The following is a 19,885-nucleotide window of genomic DNA, read 5'->3' as shown; positions in this document are numbered from 1 at the left end:
ATATACAGTGTCTCTAGGTCAGCACTAGATGCTATTGTGAGTGGACGATCTTTCGATCCCCAGGTAGCCGATATCTGCCGGAGCCTGGAAGAGTGCCGGAAAAGAGGAACTCATGTTAGCCTCTTCTGGGTAAAGGCGCACGTTGGTACGCCAGGGAACGAGAGGGCGGACACGTTAGCAAAAGAAGCGGCGGAAAAACTTGGATCAAAACCTGAGTACACCATATATAAAACATCAGATAAGGCAAAGGACTTTAGAAGTATGGAACGAGCGCTACCTGGGGGGTGAAACAGCTGGAACTACAAAATTATTTATCGGCAATGTAAGAACAGCGTATAAGTTAATAAAAGAGAAGCGTTTCACTCCCCAGATGGCGCAAATTCTTACAGGGCACGGAGCCTTTGCACATTACCTGCATAGGTTTAAAATTAGGACAAGCCCAACATGTGCCTGCAGTAATGAAGAACAAACAGTGGAACATGTGCTTCTACACTGCAGATCAGACCGTGACGGCCTACAGGACATGTTAATAAAGCACAGACCGTGCCTGGAACGGTTCTGCGAAAAAAATATTAAGTATTTAAAGGCGGCAAACAAAACCGAAAGAGCGGGTCTCGCGAGGAATTGCGCCCCGGCTCGCCCATGATTATTGTAAATAAAAATATGTAGTATTTAGCGGGGCGTATTTCGCGACGCGTAGCCCGCCATTCGCGAACTAGTAAAATTAATTAAATGTATCTGGTTTTTATTTTTGGAAAAAATGTGGTATAAAAAGTCCCTGGACACTATGGCAGGGAGTGGAGTGTTATGAATTAAAAAATAATAATAATAATTGAAAGGACTTGTAACATAATTATAGTACCTGATTTTCACCATAACGTTGTCATGTATATTTAAGCAACGTTTAATAAGAAATGTAAGTCATACAATTGAACGATTTCCATGCAATACATTAAACAATTTATTTATGTTCATCTATTATACTGTAAGCCCCAAAATAAATATAATTATGAGAAATTCGGTTTTCGTATTCACGGCCAATAAAATATTTTTCGTTCAACGTAACAATAACACGACCCCCAAGTTACGATTGGTTTCCATCTTGATTTCTCTCCACAATACGTTTGCTTCAGAAGACTTTGCTTATTAAGAAATTAGCCATACTTCATTAAGTAATTCTTATTTGTATTACCATACGGTATATGTTTATAAAATATCGCTAATTGACTTTTGCCATTTTTATGAAAAATTGAATTATATTCGTTATTCACAGCATACTAAGCATAGAACTTTTTTGAAACCCAAGGGAACGCGTATTTATATCCGCAGTCATACAAGAGTCCCCCAGCATCATAGTATATTTTTAAGGGTAAAGGCGTAGTTAAGAGAAAAAAATATATTTTAAATTTATAAATAGTTTAGAGAACTTAACTGAACTGGCTTCTATGCGTACAACAAAGAGCGATTCGAATTGTCAACGACCTGTCACTTACCGTGCGGCTGGATCCCTTAGAGTTGCGTCGAGATGTGGGGTCTTTCTGCATCTTCTATTGCATTTACCATGGAGAGTGTTCTGAGGAGTTGTTGGGATTAATACCTGCAGCTGAGTTTCATCACCCTACATACATCATCCAGGCAGAATACCAAATACCATCCGTATCTTGACGTCCGTCGTTCCACTACTGAGTGTTTCTTGAGGCTTGCCGCGCCCGACCATTGAAGCAGCTGCCTACTGAAGTATTCCCGTACCAGTTCGACACGAAATGATCGTACAAAGTCTCAAAAGGCCGGCAACGCACTTGCGAGCCTTCGGACAATGTCAGTGTGCCTGGGCGGCGGTATCACTTAACATCAGATAAACCTCCTGCCCGTTTGCCTCCTATTAGTTTAAAATAAAAACAACTTAACTAGTTTATTCGTTAACCTTTGTAATAATACTCGGAACACTTTCTCATTATATTTGACTTGTGCAAAAACAGATGGTTGATTTTTGATTACGTTCGATTATGTTGCAAAATTAACCTACTATTCTTGGACCACTAAAAATGGGACAAACAAAGGCGGTCATAAATCGTCTGTGAACACTTCATCAATTATATCGAACGACACTCTATCGGGGTTTTATACTAAATGTGTCACCATTTGATGGAGGAAGGGGTTCCTAAGCATAAATCACTACCCTATCACCATTCTTCTCGTCCTCCAGTTTTTCTATTTATTATCTCTTTCACACTTTTCACAGTTTTGCCTGTAATAAATGTGCTACAGAATCAATACTAATTGATTCCCGAACTGATGATTATTAAAATATTCTACTATTTTGACAATACCGGTAGCTTACATTAACAATTGCTAATTAAGCATAATAAATGTTACGTAATCTCATAATAAAGCCCAATTACGTTAGTTTTTAAAGTTTGTTGAAATATTACGAGCAACCTTTTGTTTTTTTTTATTATACTATACACTAAACTCGGCTATGAATAACTAAGTTACGTTTCTCAGGAAAACATGAAAATGTCCGAGAGGCAAAAGTCTGATCTCAAAAAAAACACATAATTCCCAAACTACGAGTCGATTGTTACTATTTTAATATATAATAACTAAATATATAAAAAGAAAAATACAAACAGTGACTTTTCATATTAATGTATAACAAATGGTTCTTGTTAAGAGATTATAATGTGTTATGTTTTTAATGAGTCGCCTCGAAGCCATCCAAGATGGCTGAACTGAATAAATTGTGAACATTATAATGAAAAAACTCGTTGCTGGTGACATGGGACGGACGGAATCATAAAGCATGTTGATTATGCGTGAAACGGCCGTGCAGTTGTTATATGCATTGTGTATAATATTTGGATATTATTTTGACATTGGTCTCACGAAAGGCTGTACTTAATTGGAGGTGAAAGGTCTACACGTGTAAGTGTAGTATGTAAATATATGTCGCAGCCAACTAGCTTCATTAGCCCTTCAATCAACAGCCTAGCCTCTTTACTAAACAGCGCCGTTTAACTAGCGGCAAATGATATTCAGCCGTAGCATTTGTTACAACATTTATTAAACTGGCTAGACCTAATGCTTAGACCATTCGTACGATGATGTGATAGAAATAAAAAAAGCTGAAATATGTGACTTAAGAAATTCCTTATTTAATATATTTAAAATGTAACTTATTAGTGTTAACTTACTCTTAGTATCACTACACCATAACTTTGGAAAACATCATCAAATGTGTTGTTTGCCGACGCTTTATGGACAGTTTGGAAAGGTTGTAGGTCTAATTTGAAATGAACAGGATAGGCCAGTAATGTAAAGTCATCGATCGTCGATTTAAGTAATTTACTTAGTTATTTGATCAAATGGTTGAATATCATTCTATACTAGGTTGTTAATTAGATGGCTAATTAAGCTAGTTGGCTGCGACATATATACAAGCAATCTACCCTTATAAAAAAGATTTTGTTTGCATTTTTTTCATTTTCTGCCAAATGACTAAAAATATCGCAGCAAGATAGAAACGGTTTTACGGAATATATTTTTTACATGTTGAATGATTGGTTTGTTGAAACAAAACATGTACGGAGAAGCTATTGTTTCTCTTCGGATTCTGTAAATCCAAAGTTAACTAGAACTCTCAACCCCTAGAGTATGTTATTATCTAGATAATTCAATATCAGATAATTAAAGATCAAATATCGTAACCTGCTCGAACTGCAATACTCGACAACTTATAAACTTTGACATAGAATCACTTTCTATCAAAAAATGGAGTAAGCAAGTAGCTGTTTGTTGTTGTTGTTGTTCAGCAAAAGTTCAGAGATTTATTGGGGAAATGTTTATTCGTATTATTTAGTAAGAATAAGATTGGATTCTAGCCACCATTAGTTGATAAATAATTTGTCATACTCTGTCAATAGAATGCAAAATATCCATATTTTTTTTAAAATTTTAAATGTAATGACTATTAGATTTAAAGGGGGTTTTTATAGTGTTTAGTTTGGGTTCACTTTTTTATTAAATAGTGTTATCCGAATAAAACATCTACAAAACGCAAGGCAATGCTATCATAAAATGTTTATGAATAAAATAATAGACTTCGATGAAATCATCTTTGGCATAGGCATCATAATTTAAATTAGTCAACGAAGGATTTAATTGTACTAAAAATATATAAGTTATGCGGAAAACTACACTTACCTTCTCACTCTTTCTGCCTTCATTCCGTTACTTATACGGGTTATAATTGTAACATGAAATGAAAAATCACGAAAGTGTATATTAGTATGGGTTATTTAAATAATAAATTTATTTATTTTATACAACTAAACGCACATATATCTGACGACTCATCTTTTCAGGATGCAAGAGGAAAATGCATGCCAACACAAAAGCACCTTGTAAAGGAAAGTCCGGAAATGCTCGCAATTGCAACCTGGACGGGCCAAGTGCCGCAAAGACCACCGCTGCCTTCAGGAGCAAAATTATCACAGCTCATGGCTTTGGGGTCTGGAAAAGACCCCGACCGGGTTATATGGATGCTTACTAAGTCAGATGCCGAAACGAGGTAGGTTCAGGCAAAAAGGTTTTGTTATACATTTTCGCGGAATTTAAACTCAAAACGAATATAATGTGTTCTACTTAAGAAACAAAATCGGTTACACACTTCTTGCGCAATATACGAATAAAACGAACGAAATACTTTTCATCCGTACTTCGTAGCCCTAAACGTTTTTTTTTAGTTTTACAATGTAATACAAAAATTTACTCTAAGAAGACGTTATCAATTTCCCTCTTTACATATTCTCACAGTTAATTTCGTTGAAAGGCCCTCGACTTTTTTGAAGACCGAAACGAAAGAGTACATTTCAGAGCTTAGAGAAAATAAAAATTCAATTTACTTAATTGACTAAATGATACGTTGATACAATGATTTATTTTGACGTTGAAAAACATGGATTTCATTAAAATGAAAGGCTCTGATCCAACACTATGGATTATTGCTTTTTGATATCCAATTCGTTTTTCAAAATAAGATACTATTTTTCAATATTTACGCTATAATGGAGTGGATGTGTCGCCATCTGGAATCGGGAAAACATGCTTGCTTTGTCATTGCTTAACGCATTACCAATTGTTTTAAAAATTAAGAAAGTGATACAGCCTTCCTAATTTAAATTACTCATATACTGTTATTAGGTTATTGTTATTTATAATAATACTCTATACTCTAACTCGAATTCTTCTTCACGAATACAACATAATCAACGGTACTCATTCAGAGGATAATATATTCGATGTGTATATAGTGGACTGTTCAATTTAAATAAAAATAGTGTTTACAGCTATAAGGTCTGTCGAATAATCTTTAAAATTGTAATTATTATTATTTTTTTGCTTTTGTTTCTGCTCTTTTGGATTTAATATATTCATCGTAACTGTTATGTCCACCGTAATTGTCATATATTTTAGACTAAAAATTAGATTAAAAATGTTAACTGTGCAATTTTTTATTTTCATTATACGTGATGTGCTGTGCTTTATATATTATAATACTACTGGTGCGGTATACAAATTAAAGTATACTATGTCATCTCATATAACTTCCTCGTACTAAGTATTTTCATAATCTTGTGTTATAATTTATTTGATATAAAACAACATCTCATATTAATATGAGAGAAAAGTGACGCAATACCGTAATTAAAGCAATATCTATGTAATTGTATGAAAGTGACTTCAAAAAGTTTTCCCGGCTTGGGAATAGGACACTGATTGGATAATGTTGAGTTGCTCTGAACTGTATTATTTATTACGATATGCATACTACTAATAGATGGACTCCAACATATATATTTCACTAAGTTATCACTATGTCTACGAAAACTACACATACATTTTACTATTAAATAAAAATAATTAAACTTATATTGAATTCTTATGAAATGCAACAATACAATACTAACGAATGATTATGACATATGTCTATTGCCAAATGTACTGATAGTTTTAAATCGATGGAGATATATAAAAATAGATATAAAGCTAGTTTCATATGTAAGTTACGAGTAACATAGTTCTTTCGGCCAACTGTGTACATCTCAATACATGGTAATACTGTATCAAAGACTTAACTGGGCGCCTGGTCGATAGCAACGGTGACCATTTCTCGCTCAACGAATAAGTATTGAAACACAGCGAGGAAATGCTGCCAGCATTAAATGTACACAGCCACAGGGACCAATCATTCTAAATTTCTTTTTGTTTTCTATTTATCTATTATTTATTACTAGGTTAATAATATTGTAAATATTCTTAGATATTTACAAACACATAGATCATAGATTTTATCACATTATGTGACCATTATATGAACTGCATTTCATGATGGCCAGGCCCGACTCGTTCTAATCGAAAAAAACAATTGTATATACATTATACATACAGCTCACACCATGAATTTACAGAATAGTCAGACCGTTAGAGAAATTAGGGTCAGGAACTGGTAAAAAGGTAGTAAAAAATATAATTTAACAAGTTAATAACACTCGCCAGAACCTAATGAGTTTCAATTGTGTCGCATAAAAATATTTGCTGTTTAAATTATACAATGTTTGCTTCTGTTTCTACAGTAACTATATCATTACCTCTAAAAGCGAATACGATATCATAAATACAGCGAGAATTAATATGTGGTGGTGGATTAATAAAATCAATGTTGAAATCAAAGCACGCAGCTCTAATTTTAATATTTATTAAACGAATTATATATTGCAAATTTACAATTTGATTATTGCTGTTAGTACTTCAAAATAACAGAATTTTTTTTGCGTGTACACATGTAAGAAGTGAAACTTCTTTATGACCTTATTTTTCAAAATATGATCTGCTGTATGCAACTTTACAGAAATTGGTTAAATAAAGTTTAACAAAAGGCTTTTATTATCATAGATATAAATACAAATAATACAATTACATATTTAATTTTACCTTATTACTACTAAGATTATTACAGAAATTAATTAATTGTAATAGAATTATTAGATTATTTTGTTAGACGTGTCACTTCACATATGTTACAATTATTCATGAATATGGTAGCTCGGTTTGGATACCTTAAATTTTTTTTCAAAGATTCAAAATGTTCATAATTCATGTGTTTGTAAGGTACATGATGTGTACCCTACAAACACTTTCACCCCATCACACAACACACCGGAATTAGGTATTACTTAGTTCATTGTGTTTAATATATTATATTTACATTTTCATATACTTTCCTTCCTAAGTTTCGTAAATGTTTGAACCTTTTTGTATTTATTTACTCTCGATAGTTTGAAACTCAAGGGCCCAGAGATTAATTTCAAACTACCCGGAATTCATGAAAACAAGCATTTAAATATCCACGAGGAGTAGGGGGGACTCAATTAAATAAGAGTGACAAAATTCGTGTCTTATTATTTCTATATTATAAAAAATAATTGACAAATACAACAATAATTCAAACATTTTTATTTCGAAAAGAAGTCCGTAATCTTTTTTGAGTGAGTGACTTCAGTCTATCATTGTTCAAAGAATTTTCGATAGTGTTTAAAGCTGCTAAATAATCGTCATTCGTGTCGGTCTTCTGCCCCCTGAGCTGGTTCCAGCACTTAGATGGACCACTAACTGAGACTGGGACTGAGCGTTTTTCAAGGCAATTGTTGCCGCGGACCACCGCGGTATGTTGAACCAGCTGCCCACTGAAGTATTTACCAACCAATTCAACTTAGAGTCCTTCAAAAAAAGTGCGTACCAATTCTTAAAAGGCCGGCAACGTACTACCTGTCAGTGTAGCAACAGCAGAGGTCTTTCTCTACGTTGGGCAGAATTGAATTGTGGCTAAGATCTTCAATGGTTAAAGATCACCTAACCGGAATAACGCGTTTCGGGAGAAGACGTAAAAGAAAAATTGATTTTGTTATTTAAATATAATGTAGTTTGTCTATTTCTACTATTTACGAGTTATGCGTCATACCTCTAGCTGTTATGACAAATCATTCACCACGGCTATGGAATAAATAGGCCTCATTCCGTGCGTGATAGTGCTTCTCTGGATGTGTTCAAGAGAAGATGGCAATATGTACGTGTATATGTACAAGTTATTATGTGTTCAGTTTTTCAAATGTACAATAACGAATAAATATTTTACTTACGTAAATTAAAAAAATACCCAAAACCCAAAATTATAAGTTCTTGACTTGACCACGACTATGTGACCCCCGGCTGCAGGTTAAGCTGGAGCTGCCCTTGCTTCGGAGGGCGAAGAAGCGTAGAGTAGTAAGACGGTTTCTTGCTTCACGAGTTGGCGGTTCTTCTTCTTCATTTTCTCAAATAAATATCTAATGCCCATTCAAATATCATTTTCGCAACTAAACTTAAAGAATAATGTTAACTTTTTATGTTACATGATTGTGGAAATCGCTCCATTCAGCTTAGCGATTGGCCCAAGCGTGGAGATTATTGAATGCAATCCCGTGAGATCCCGATCTCGCATAATCTCGTGCCATTTTTCGAGATCAACACCGAATTTTAAAATGACGAGATCTCATAGGATTAACGAGATTAAGTGGCAGTAATATCAGATAAGTTAATCTCCTCGATTAACTAGGGTATCTCTAAACGTCGAATAATTACAACCGCAGCGTTGTTCCTTCCCTGTAATTATAAAGATGACTGGCGAAAAAAAAATATCCTAGCAAATTTATCGAATTGAAGGAAATTAAAAATATAATTGAACGATTATATCGTCAGAAATCCTTTTAAACATTTCTACTGCTGGCACTCATCGCCACAACGGAAAACTAAGACGAATTGCCTCTTCAATGATTTGAATTTACGTGCTACTGCTATAAAAACTAATACAACTCTTCCATAGGAATAAGAAGAGACTGAGAGCAGCTAAAAGTCGTTCAGGTGTTTCTGGGAGATTGATAAGAGCCACTCATAAAAAAGAAATGGATCTAAGTATATGAGTGTGGGAGAAAAAGGGGTTGCAATTTACATTTCACTTACTGCCAACCAGTGTTGGGTCTGTGAGGGCATTTTCACGAGGTTGCGGCATCAAACAATAGCGGGTTGGGTTAAATTCGACAACCTTACGTTACCAAGCCTAGTAACACATGAGGGTCGAAACATACAACGATTAAATACTGCCTTGCCATAAATTCTGAAACAAAGAAAAACAATTATATTTCAAATAACATTTATTACTTTTACAGTGTGTTAGTTTAATACATAAATATAAAACAATTAAAAAAAGCTCATTCGAAGTGGTTTCCATTAGCTGCAATACAGTCCTTTAAACGTTGAGGCTAGGCTCTAAAACTGACCATAAATCATAAACCAGCGGCTTAAAATCGAGACCAGACGACGGCCAGTCTTCAGCTCTGACACTTTCAATTCCAACCAAGACTACGTAGACCGAGCTTTATGAGCCGAGTCTTGCTGAAAGGACCATTTCTTGGTTATGGAATATGGTGTTGTTAAGGGGCTTTATTACCTTCTCAAGAATGGTATTTTGATACACTTGTGCCGATGTTTTGAAACCTTTTTTACAAAAGTATGGCTTAGTCACTCTTTCATAGCTAACACCCTACCATACCATACCATACCATACCCAACATTGTTAAAATGTTGCTTAATTGTAAAAAAAAATCTGTGAGTTCCCTTCTGCCCTGCTTCAGTAGTTGTACCACAAAGAACGGTTAGGTGGCCGTCAATACACAATCTTATACTAGAATAATAAGTCCTGAGTCGTCTCGTACGTCTTCTTACCAGAAAGAAAGGCACACAATATTATCAGCCGTAATGATTTGGAGAAATTCTATTAGTTTGGGAACAAAGAGAGGTTAGACTGATGCTAATACCTTGCCTCACGATAGTTCTCAAAAACGCACTAAACACTCACTATAAAATTCTAAATACTGGACGTAACTATTATCAATTATAATTAACAAAAAGTATATGAAAATAAAAATGTGTCTAACGTAAGCCGAGTAAATCTCAACAATGACTCAGCTAATAAATGTGACGATCGACTGAGAAAAAATATTTTGGATCACCCTCATAGTAGTTGTTTCGATTCTGTTTCAAAATATCAGTTAAGAAATGACTAGTACGTCTCTTATAGGCTACAAGTCCTAAGTCATCTTTTAATATACGTGTCATGGTTCTAGGTGCTATCTTCATCTCCCGAGATAAAATCTTTTGCTTTCGGACAGGATTTCTTCGAATTCTTTCCCTAACTGCTTTGACCACCCTTTTCGTATGAACGTGTACGGCCAGATCTTTTTCTGTCATAAACAGAGGAGATCTTCTCTTACAACGAGACTTCGTTATACCTATCAATAGCCCGGTACACATATATTTTACTAATAACGAGCGTATGGAGAGTTTTAAAAATTGCATTTGGCTCCATACCTATTTCATGAAATACAATCAGAGCGACTGGTTCTCTTTAACACCCCACTCCATTTTAATATCGCAAAATATTGTACAATGTATTGGCGCCGAAAAGAGAAAACCTAATGAACAATCATATAAAAATGACAAATTCAAATGTAATATTTATTTATTTTTAATTGTAACAGTATTTATGGCCTAAATACCAGACAAAAGGTCCATTTAGATGGAGAGTTTCTCGCACGTCTTGGTGCCAGGAATCGTACGCGATTGTCACTAGCAATAATCGCCATAGCATTATCGTATCAAAATGTTCACTGGCAAGAACTAAATTCTCACCTACGATTATGACATACGAGAATCGCTTTTATTTTTTTTATCTAGGCGATAATTTCCTGCGTCTGTTTAGTAAGTAAGTAACACATCGACATTTTAGTAAGAACATTCTTACTTACGAGAATCTCGACTTGTATAAACACGATCTCGTATGACATTTTTTAATGTTCATACGAGTATCGTGAAAATCGGTTAGAACCTTTTTGAGTGCGAGATATTTCTTTCGAGTTTAGTGATTACTAGATCTCAAAAATGACACAAAAATTTATTAGAAGAGCAGATATAATTAAAACACCCTCACGTACAACTGGCATAAAACCTCGAAATACGATTTTAGCTTTTACAATTCCGTTTACTCGGACACAATAGATTAATAAATCCATTGCGAGGCAATTGTCGCAAAAGAGGACGAGCGAGAGATGTGAATGTTTAGACAAAGAAACTTTTTTATATTCTTTCGATAATCGTACCTTCGAGACGAGAAACTCTCTCCATCTAAATGGGCCTTAAGTATATAAATAGGAAAAAATACAGAGTTTTTTTTCATTCAAACAAGGCGCTGGGGGGGAAGACCCCGCGAAATAATGGTTTTGGTCGAAAAAGTAAGAATCAAGGATTTTGCGTTTCTTTATGAGGTGGGTAATCTAACCTTCTGTGCCTCGATACGATATTAGTTTTTTAAACGGTTATCTTAGAATGCTTTAAATGATGAACAAGTGTTATTTGCGCACTTCAATCCATTGGTGCACAGCCAGAGTCCGGACGCACGACTTCAAATCGACTTCGACGTCGCCATAACATTCTACTCTATTCTACTAAAAGCGTAAATTGCTGTATTGATAAGTTTTTATTTACTTTAACGCTGTACAGAGAATGGATGGCTGCAATATCAGAGACCGTATGTATTATTAATATTTAAGTAGAAATCTGATTTATCAGTATTAGAGGAATAAAAACGAATTTTTGAACGACTACTTTTGTGTGCTTTCGAGTGATTGGAATTTGGCAATGAATCTATTTCGAAATGTAATATAATTTTAGTAACGCAGGTAACAATATCACTGTAAACTAAAAAAATCAGTGGCGCTACATCCTTTTTAGGTGTGGGCCTCAGATTTCTGTATCTGTTTCATGATCATTTGTATAATAGGCAAGTAGATGATCAGCCTTCACTGCCCGACTTTTGGGTCTAAGGCAAGCCAGTTTCCTTACAATGTTTTCCTTCACCGTTAGAGCGAATGTTAAATGCGCACATGGAATGAAAGACCATTAGTGCACAGCCTGGGATCGAACCTACTACTAGGCCACCACTGCTATGATGCAAAGTTACTCGATCTTAATTGCGTGTCAATACATTTTTGTCAGACGGGGGACATACTAACAAGTTCCGACTGTGTCTTCAAATCTCTAGGACATAAGAATCCTAGGGTAAGATGATGTTACATAAAGAGATTAAAAAGCTTCGTAGCTTAAGACTCGGAAGCAGAGATTTGAGAAAATGTAACGATTTAGACAGCAACAAAGGGAAATTAATTAAGACATTTTTATAAAAGTGATATGTCATTGATCAATTGATATGTCTGACAGTTGCCTCCGCCGCCTCACATCGAGCTAGTGATGTCCATGCCACACCTTCGTACTGCCTTCAAGAGACCGACTGTTCGAGTGAGGCGTAAGTTATTTCAATGCATTATTAGAAAGTACATATTTACATGAACTATATTCACAATACATATTTAGAATATATATATATTTAGAAGTAATTTTAGTAAACAGTTAACTTATAATTATCGCGGGAGGTTGGCTGTTAATAATAAATGTACATTGCCAATTTTATACAAAAAAAATGTATTTGAAAACAAGTTTTAAAGTTATATAAGTTATATGCCAAAAATCCGGGAATCGTTAAAAGGATTATTGTCTCTTTACTACATCAGCTAATGAAATTGCCAGATATACATGTTTGAAATTTACGCATAAAAGATTTTTTGTAACTCGTAACGGAATTAAAAGGAAAGTCGTCGAGTGGCGACATTAAAATCACGTAATTAAACCGCGTGGCTTTACACGAGTTATTACAACATATCAGACTTAAAAGCTTCGAAGAGAATTTTGTATTTTAAGTATCAATCTCGTCCTGACCTATTAAAAACTTACTTTCGTATGCATGGATATTTTTTTAATAATTCCGAAAATAGATGTAGCCTTATATTATAAAAACAGTAATTATAAAAAAAGATACTGGATTTTTGAGTTGATTCGTTACAAAAATACAAATCTTAATTAATATAAATCTTCTGATTTCAGACGTGTGTGACAACGTCTTATAGTATCTTATTATATTAGAATATATATTATTCTTGAATTATCCTTATCAAAAATCTTTCGATAGATTTGTCAAGTATTTTACGTAGTAGAGTATTCTAACGCTTAGTCAGTTTCAGTACGGACGAATATATTTATGGAACTTAGAATTGATTTAGTTTGTTACTGAAATATTTTTCTACGCTTTGAATAATAAAACTATTATTATTAAACATCTTAATGTATTTTGTAAATATCGTTAAGCTTGTTTAATTTGCTTTATTTCCTCATTTCGTGTGGGTGTTCTTTCGTCAGTAAGTAAGTTTTTGTTAGGTAATAAACGTACTAGATTACGTATATATAATACGTATATATAATTACGTATAATAACGACTAGACTACGTATTCTTTATGTTAGATTTTTTATTTTAAATCCTTGTACACAAATGTACATTGGTACACTTTGTCGTTTTGCTACCTTCGAAATTCGTGTTTATTCTAGACAGCTATTATATCTGTGCTTTTATCAAAGCCAACAAATTGGTGTAATACTCAAAAGGGACTTTAAGCAATGAAAAGCTCTATCAGTTTGCGACCTCTTGCTATTCATTCAGATATTGATGCAGAAATTTATGAATAGTCAATAGCTAGTACAATTTAACTAATTACTAATTTTAGTATCTTGTAATAACTTCATTTTCCCTTATTGTGATCTCTATAAACGGTTTTTGATATAGTGTTAGTTGCAACTGTTATGGTCATTTGATTTATTTACTAGACACTGGGTGGTTCGACATGAAAAGAAGTTTCCAAAGTAATTTGCTTTACAATTAAATCCGTATTTGCGAATTGATGCAAAATTTACAAATAATTAACTACCTGCATGTATATAGTAAATCCCAAGCTTAAAACTGTATTTCACTGTAACATAATGATCCTTCAAAAGCTAGGAAATACAATTTTAAAGTTAACTTGAAGCCATCTGAAACGCAAGTGATATCTCGTTTTAATTTAAGTATCTCACATTTCCCGAGATCTAATAACGTCCTCGGTTACTTTCGTAACTCAATAAGAACTGCGACATAAATCATTTATACCCCTAAAGGAATATTTAAACGTAGGTATAACTGCACTGTTGGAGTGCATTGCTTTAGGGACAGACACATCTCATCTATTGCAGACTGTCTGTCTCGATATGAAGGTAATTTTACCTATTTTACGAGAGAGATACTCGGTTAAGATTGCCATTAATTTGAAAATTTTGAGCAATTAAAATTAATCGAAGTTTAAATTTAGTCAGTTGGAGTTCATGTCAAACTTCAAGTATTAACATATCTTTACAATCATACATTATACGTACGTAGAGAGAGCCGTATCATACAAAGTTTAAAAGAACCAACATTAACCGTACAAAACGTGCATATTGTTACGAGCTAGGGGATCGGATAGAAAATGCCGTGAATTTATTCAAGGGTTTATTTCTTGAAAAATCAATGAGGAATTTATGGCACAATTTAATCGCAGAGATGCACTAATAACACACAAAAACACAGTCACTAATTACTTCAATTATGCACACTTCACACAGTACTTTATCACTTATATTCACTTTATTCGCACTTTATCGCTTCGGTGTTTCTCTCGTGTAATCGCATTCAAAATTAAAGGCGACTAGTCGCGTTTCGGCTCGCTTATATATCCCTGGGAATAATTCTAAAAAATATTCGAGAACTTTCTAGGCGGCCTGGCTACTGAGTAGCGATTGCACAATTCTAGAACGTCCGCACTCTTTGTCTCTTTCGCACGTTGCTCCGTCCTTGTCGTACGGCGTTCTAGAGTGCTCAGTCTAGTTTCGAGAAAGTTCTGATCTTCTCTCTCTCTCGTATCATTTCGTCCTTGTCTCACACCTAGAAAGTTTGGTCTAGAATATTCCTTCATCAAAGGGGTATACCTAGGCCTGAAAACGCCTGAAAACGGGTCTCCTGAAAACTGCACCACTCGACTACACATGTTCTGAAGCCGACTGAAAAAAGGTTTCAGCTTTCTGAAAACTAGGGTAACATTATGAAAATTACAATTTACAAATATGTGATTGACCCTCTCCTGAAACGGTCAGAAATCATATTACAGCCTGCTGAAAAGTCCTCTAAGTAGTGGAAAAATCAAGAAACATTGCAGTCGACCCGTCTTCGTAACACTATGACAAACTGTAAATTACTGTCTTTGATCATTTAAATTATTTTATTTTCGTTATACAGTTTATTTAATAACTGTGTAGTATTATTTTGAAAAAGTCATTTGCAGATTTTTGATATTTGTAAATTTTTATTTTTATTAAATCCAATTTTTGTGGCCTACGAAAATGTAAACATAATTTCGCCTTTAATTTCAATTTCATTTATTTCATTCTAATTTAATTTATTTAATACTAATTTAATTTATTAAATTCTAATTTACATTCACCCAGTGCCCTAGCTACTTGTAATATTGATTCATTTCTATTAATAACGTGTTATTATTATCAAAAATCCAAAGAAAATGTAGTGTAGGCACACATATACGACACTCCAAGATTGAAAAGGTTTAGTCATATGATTTCATATGATAATATAATACTGTGTTACTATAGAGCACTTGATTAGTTAATTAAATTCATATACAAACATCTATTCATTCTACACAAAGACCTTGGTTAGTGGACGCATTATGTATGTAATCGCTTTTCAAGAAGATCTCTCTATGAATTCTAATAAAATGAATGTTATACACATAGTTCTTTATAAATCTTAAGTGAATGACCTCCTTCAAAGTATGTTTGATTGAGTTGTAAATTGAATTAATACCAGTTGATTCAGTGTAGCATTAGTATAAAGACAAGCATAAAATTAAAGGGCTAAAAGGTTTTGTGTCCGTCCTCATATTAAATAACCCGTGAAACGCAAATTGTAAATAATTCTATTTTTCCTATTGTGACGGGACGACCCGACCGAATGGATTATCCATTGCATATCCTTACGTGGAATGGAAATGTCTATAGCAATTATCTGAATATAGTCCATCAAAAAGCCTTTTTGGCTTAATCTCTGCGTGTTTTTTAAGCCTGGACGTTGATCCGTTTATTTCCTCTGCACTTAATTTGATTCGGGCGTATTCGAAACAAAACTTTTAATGCATATAGCATGTCGTGAGTCGCTCGTAAAAGTTAATCCCTTCTCCCTGCACTAATTGAGGCTCAACTAATCAAAATGGAAATGAATAATTGGATATATAATGATAAGTGGATGCTTTCTCTTCAATAAAACCAATTTGAAACGAATGTGACATACAAAACTATATTAATCAGTATCGTAATTTAATGTTTGAACTCTTCACTCAGACTTGACTTGATTGAGAGACATGAAAAAATTCATCATGTTTTTGTCTCTCTCTAAAACTATAATATCACACATACAGATTCTAACTGACAATATTCTACACAGAATAAAATTTTACTTTAATCCTTAGCTACACTACAGAAGTATGTGTTTATTGAAAGGCAATATATTCTATGCCGGTTTACTCAAAAACAGAAACATCTTACTCAGTAATGCGGTGTTAGTGGATCAGTTGTTCCTTTGACGGGTTACATTATCGGGCCTAGTTCTGAGACACGTTTCATACGCTAACAATATAATCTCATATAAAAGACGCACTTTAATACTAACATAATGTATGACATGGGAACAATAAAGGTATTCATGATACAGGTTTTTCCTTTTTGCTCCTTATAGAAGTTAGAAACCTTATGAAGTTATCTTTACAATATAGTATAAAATTAGTTTGCTCTCTCTCTCTATTTTACATATTCTACACCTAAACCACTAAGCGCCTACATAATTTTGACTAGCAATTTTGTCTTGCAATTGATTTGCGATGGTATTGACAGGAGATTATTTTCGTAATTTCCATAAAAAAATATCAATGTAACACAAAAAAAAATTGTTTATAGACTATGAAAAGTAAACTTTTGTTAATATCACACCCTATTATTTACCATGTCCTTCGGACTAAATTAAATTGTGTTTCAGCAACACCGGAGTTGTACAGTGGTAATGGTGGCAATGCGTTTGGAGCTCTTGACGGTCGTGGACTAGTTGCGGTCATCAAGCGACAGGTGCCATTGGCTGGGCAGTTGAATAACGAGCTCGCCTGGGGCCAGGGATGGGGTTGGGTCACGTTGCCCAATGGTGTATGGAGTGGAAGTAAGCAACACATATTAAATATGGCATTAAAATATTTTTCATAAAGCCACACATACTGCAATAAACTTTATTTAGTAAACCATCTTCATGAGACTTACCATCATGGCAGCAAGAGGCATTTCATATAATCTGAAACTTATGGACTACTAAGAACAACATACAACGATGTGCTTGTTTCATATTAATAATAAACTTTTTCCTTGAATTACTGTGGTATGCATTAAGCGTTACGTCAAAGTCAAGTTTTATGATTCTCGTTATGTCAATATTCACTCAATCATTCTAAGGCGGATAAATAGGAACCTCCTGGACAGATGTACTCTCTAATACGGCCGCATCTCTCTCAACATTAAATTGAATTGCGCGCAAACATCTATCCAGTGTTGTACATATAAAAACTACAAGCTACACAAGCGACTAGCTTGTGTATGTTTTCTTTAATAAAATCCCAGAGGCTCTTTTATCTCTGCCTTTTAATAAATTTAAGAAATGTATTAAATAAAATCTGTGTAAAAAGGCTTACTACAAAGTTAACGATTATCTAGTTGATAAAAGGGCCTGGGACTAGTGCTAGACAGGCTACTTCTAATTAATTTGATATTTGTTTTAAAATAAGTAATGTTTGATGATTTGATATTTTAAAAAAGTACCGAAAGTTTTTTACGCCGTCTTTTTCTCTCGGCCTACACCCTCTGTCTACTTTGGTGATGAGGAGGAATGCCTGCGATACAAATTTAATGACTTGGAATAAGTGATACCTGTATCTTATGTTCCATAATAAACATATTTTATTTATTTTTTATTACTTGTAGTGTATGTATGTAGTGACTTATCTTACTAAAATTGCAGGATTGACTTGGTCCCAGGACGGTGAGGATTTTGCTCTTCACGCGATGCCCATTATGCACTACTCCAACGTCTCAGAAGCTTGCTCCATGCTGGACGGAGTGACAGCTTACGAGGCCTCAGCGTATGATCAAGCACTTGCTGAATACGATGACAGTGCTACTGTCTCTGATGATTGGGATTTCAACGTTGATTGCGGAGATTTTATGATGTAAAGGAAATATATAATGATTTTAGGTTCAAACAAAACCCTATTTGTTCGGTCTTAAAGGTTGCAGTGTAAAGAGCGATGAGTTCTACCTTAACTGAATGTGGAATGTATTAAGAATTTTTTTTTTGTATCCGAAAATTATGACGTAAAACTAATGATTTTGTGAAGTTAGATAATTTTTTGGTATGTTCGACTTAAGGTAAAATGAAAACTTTTTTTTTTCATATTTGACACATGATACATAAGTTTAAATTCATATTTTTTTTCGTAATTGCTCAATGTGCTGATCAGAAAACTTGAAACTGATGTGCCAATTATTAAAAGAAATCTATGACGAAATTGTGGAAGCGTCTTATGACTTTTGTACCTTTTAGGGTAATAAACACGAGTGAATATTAATGACACAATATTGATTGATTTTTCAATACTAGTTGCATGCTCTATAGTTACGGTGTCATAGATATGTGTTTAGACGATAGTTTACTTTACTCTACAGCCTACAATAGGCAAACTTAGAATAGCATAGAACTCCGAGCACTATAGTCTCCTATTTAAGCATATTTTATACCATTTATATTGCCATATGTTTTTAACTATCTTCCTTTTTATACAATTTGTAATGTGTAACTATTATTTGGTGTTCAGCAAATTTCTCTGAACTTTTTGGATTTTTTATAAGCCACGTAACCAGGGTAAGAAATCTTATAATCCCGATGAATTTAAATATTCAAATGTAACAAAAGATAAATTGCATTGTATCCGTATTTTTTTATTTTTATAGAATAGGTGACATGCTTGATCCCCGTATACACCATTTAAAACAGTAGTAAAAAAATATTTTACATGTAAGTAAAAATCGGTGTTAGGATGTAGTATATATGTGGTAGTTATTTATTAACTCCATAACCCATGAGGTCTTCAAAAAATTCTACAAAATTGTGACCTAAAATACTGGATAATAAACCTAGTTCGGTTTAGGCCTTAAAACTAGGACCAACAAATACACGGAATTGTTAGGCCTTTATCCAATTTTTAAGATAGGTGTGTAGTTAGTATTATTGAAAGGAATAAATAATATCTAGTGGCTAAAATGTTCCGACCTACCCAAAGACTGCCTTTCGTATGTGACCTGTATCCTGCATAACGTGTAGCACCTGCGTGAATCCTCCTCCTCCTCCTGCGAATTCTTATATTGCAGAATTATTCTATCAAAAATAAATAAAAAATCTGGCTAATAAACATAGTTGTCTAATTCGTTTAACCAATTTTTATGCCTTAATTTTGTTTTTATTTAATTTTATTGTCAAGTATATTAAAAAAGGCGTAAATAATTATAATTTATAATTCTGCAATGTAATTTTATGTAAATTTTATAGCAAATAATCGTTTTTAAATTTTGTGTAATGATAATCTGTGTATTGTATCCAAATGGTATTACAAAAATATTACACGTTTTCAAATATATTACATAAACTGTCTTTTTGCACACTTCGCTTGGTCA

The 19,885-nt window shown here is 33.8% G+C and overlaps 1 protein-coding gene across 2 annotated transcripts in view; it reads left to right on the top strand.

The window, feature by feature from the left end:
* LOC123716703 overlaps positions 1-19,825 on the top strand; it is a 42,137-nt gene extending 22,312 nt beyond the window's left edge. For both annotated transcript variants that reach the window (XM_045672562.1, XM_045672563.1), the window contains 5 exons: positions 4,365-4,570; positions 11,653-11,680; positions 12,370-12,454; positions 17,154-17,327; positions 18,177-19,825. In XM_045672562.1, the coding sequence (XP_045528518.1) occupies positions 4,365-4,570; positions 11,653-11,680; positions 12,370-12,454; positions 17,154-17,327; positions 18,177-18,388 (705 nt within the window). In that variant the 3' untranslated portion in view covers positions 18,389-19,825. The remainder of the gene's footprint in view (positions 1-4,364; positions 4,571-11,652; positions 11,681-12,369; positions 12,455-17,153; positions 17,328-18,176) is intronic.
* Positions 19,826-19,885: the final 60 nt, after the last annotated feature.

The sequence above is a fragment of the Pieris brassicae genome, chromosome 11, assembly GCF_905147105.1.
Source record: "Pieris brassicae chromosome 11, ilPieBrab1.1, whole genome shotgun sequence".
In the NCBI taxonomy this organism is placed as follows: domain Eukaryota; kingdom Metazoa; phylum Arthropoda; class Insecta; order Lepidoptera; family Pieridae; genus Pieris; species Pieris brassicae.
The sequence above is the reverse complement of the archived record's forward strand: the minus strand, read 5'-3'. Positions and strand labels throughout refer to the sequence as shown.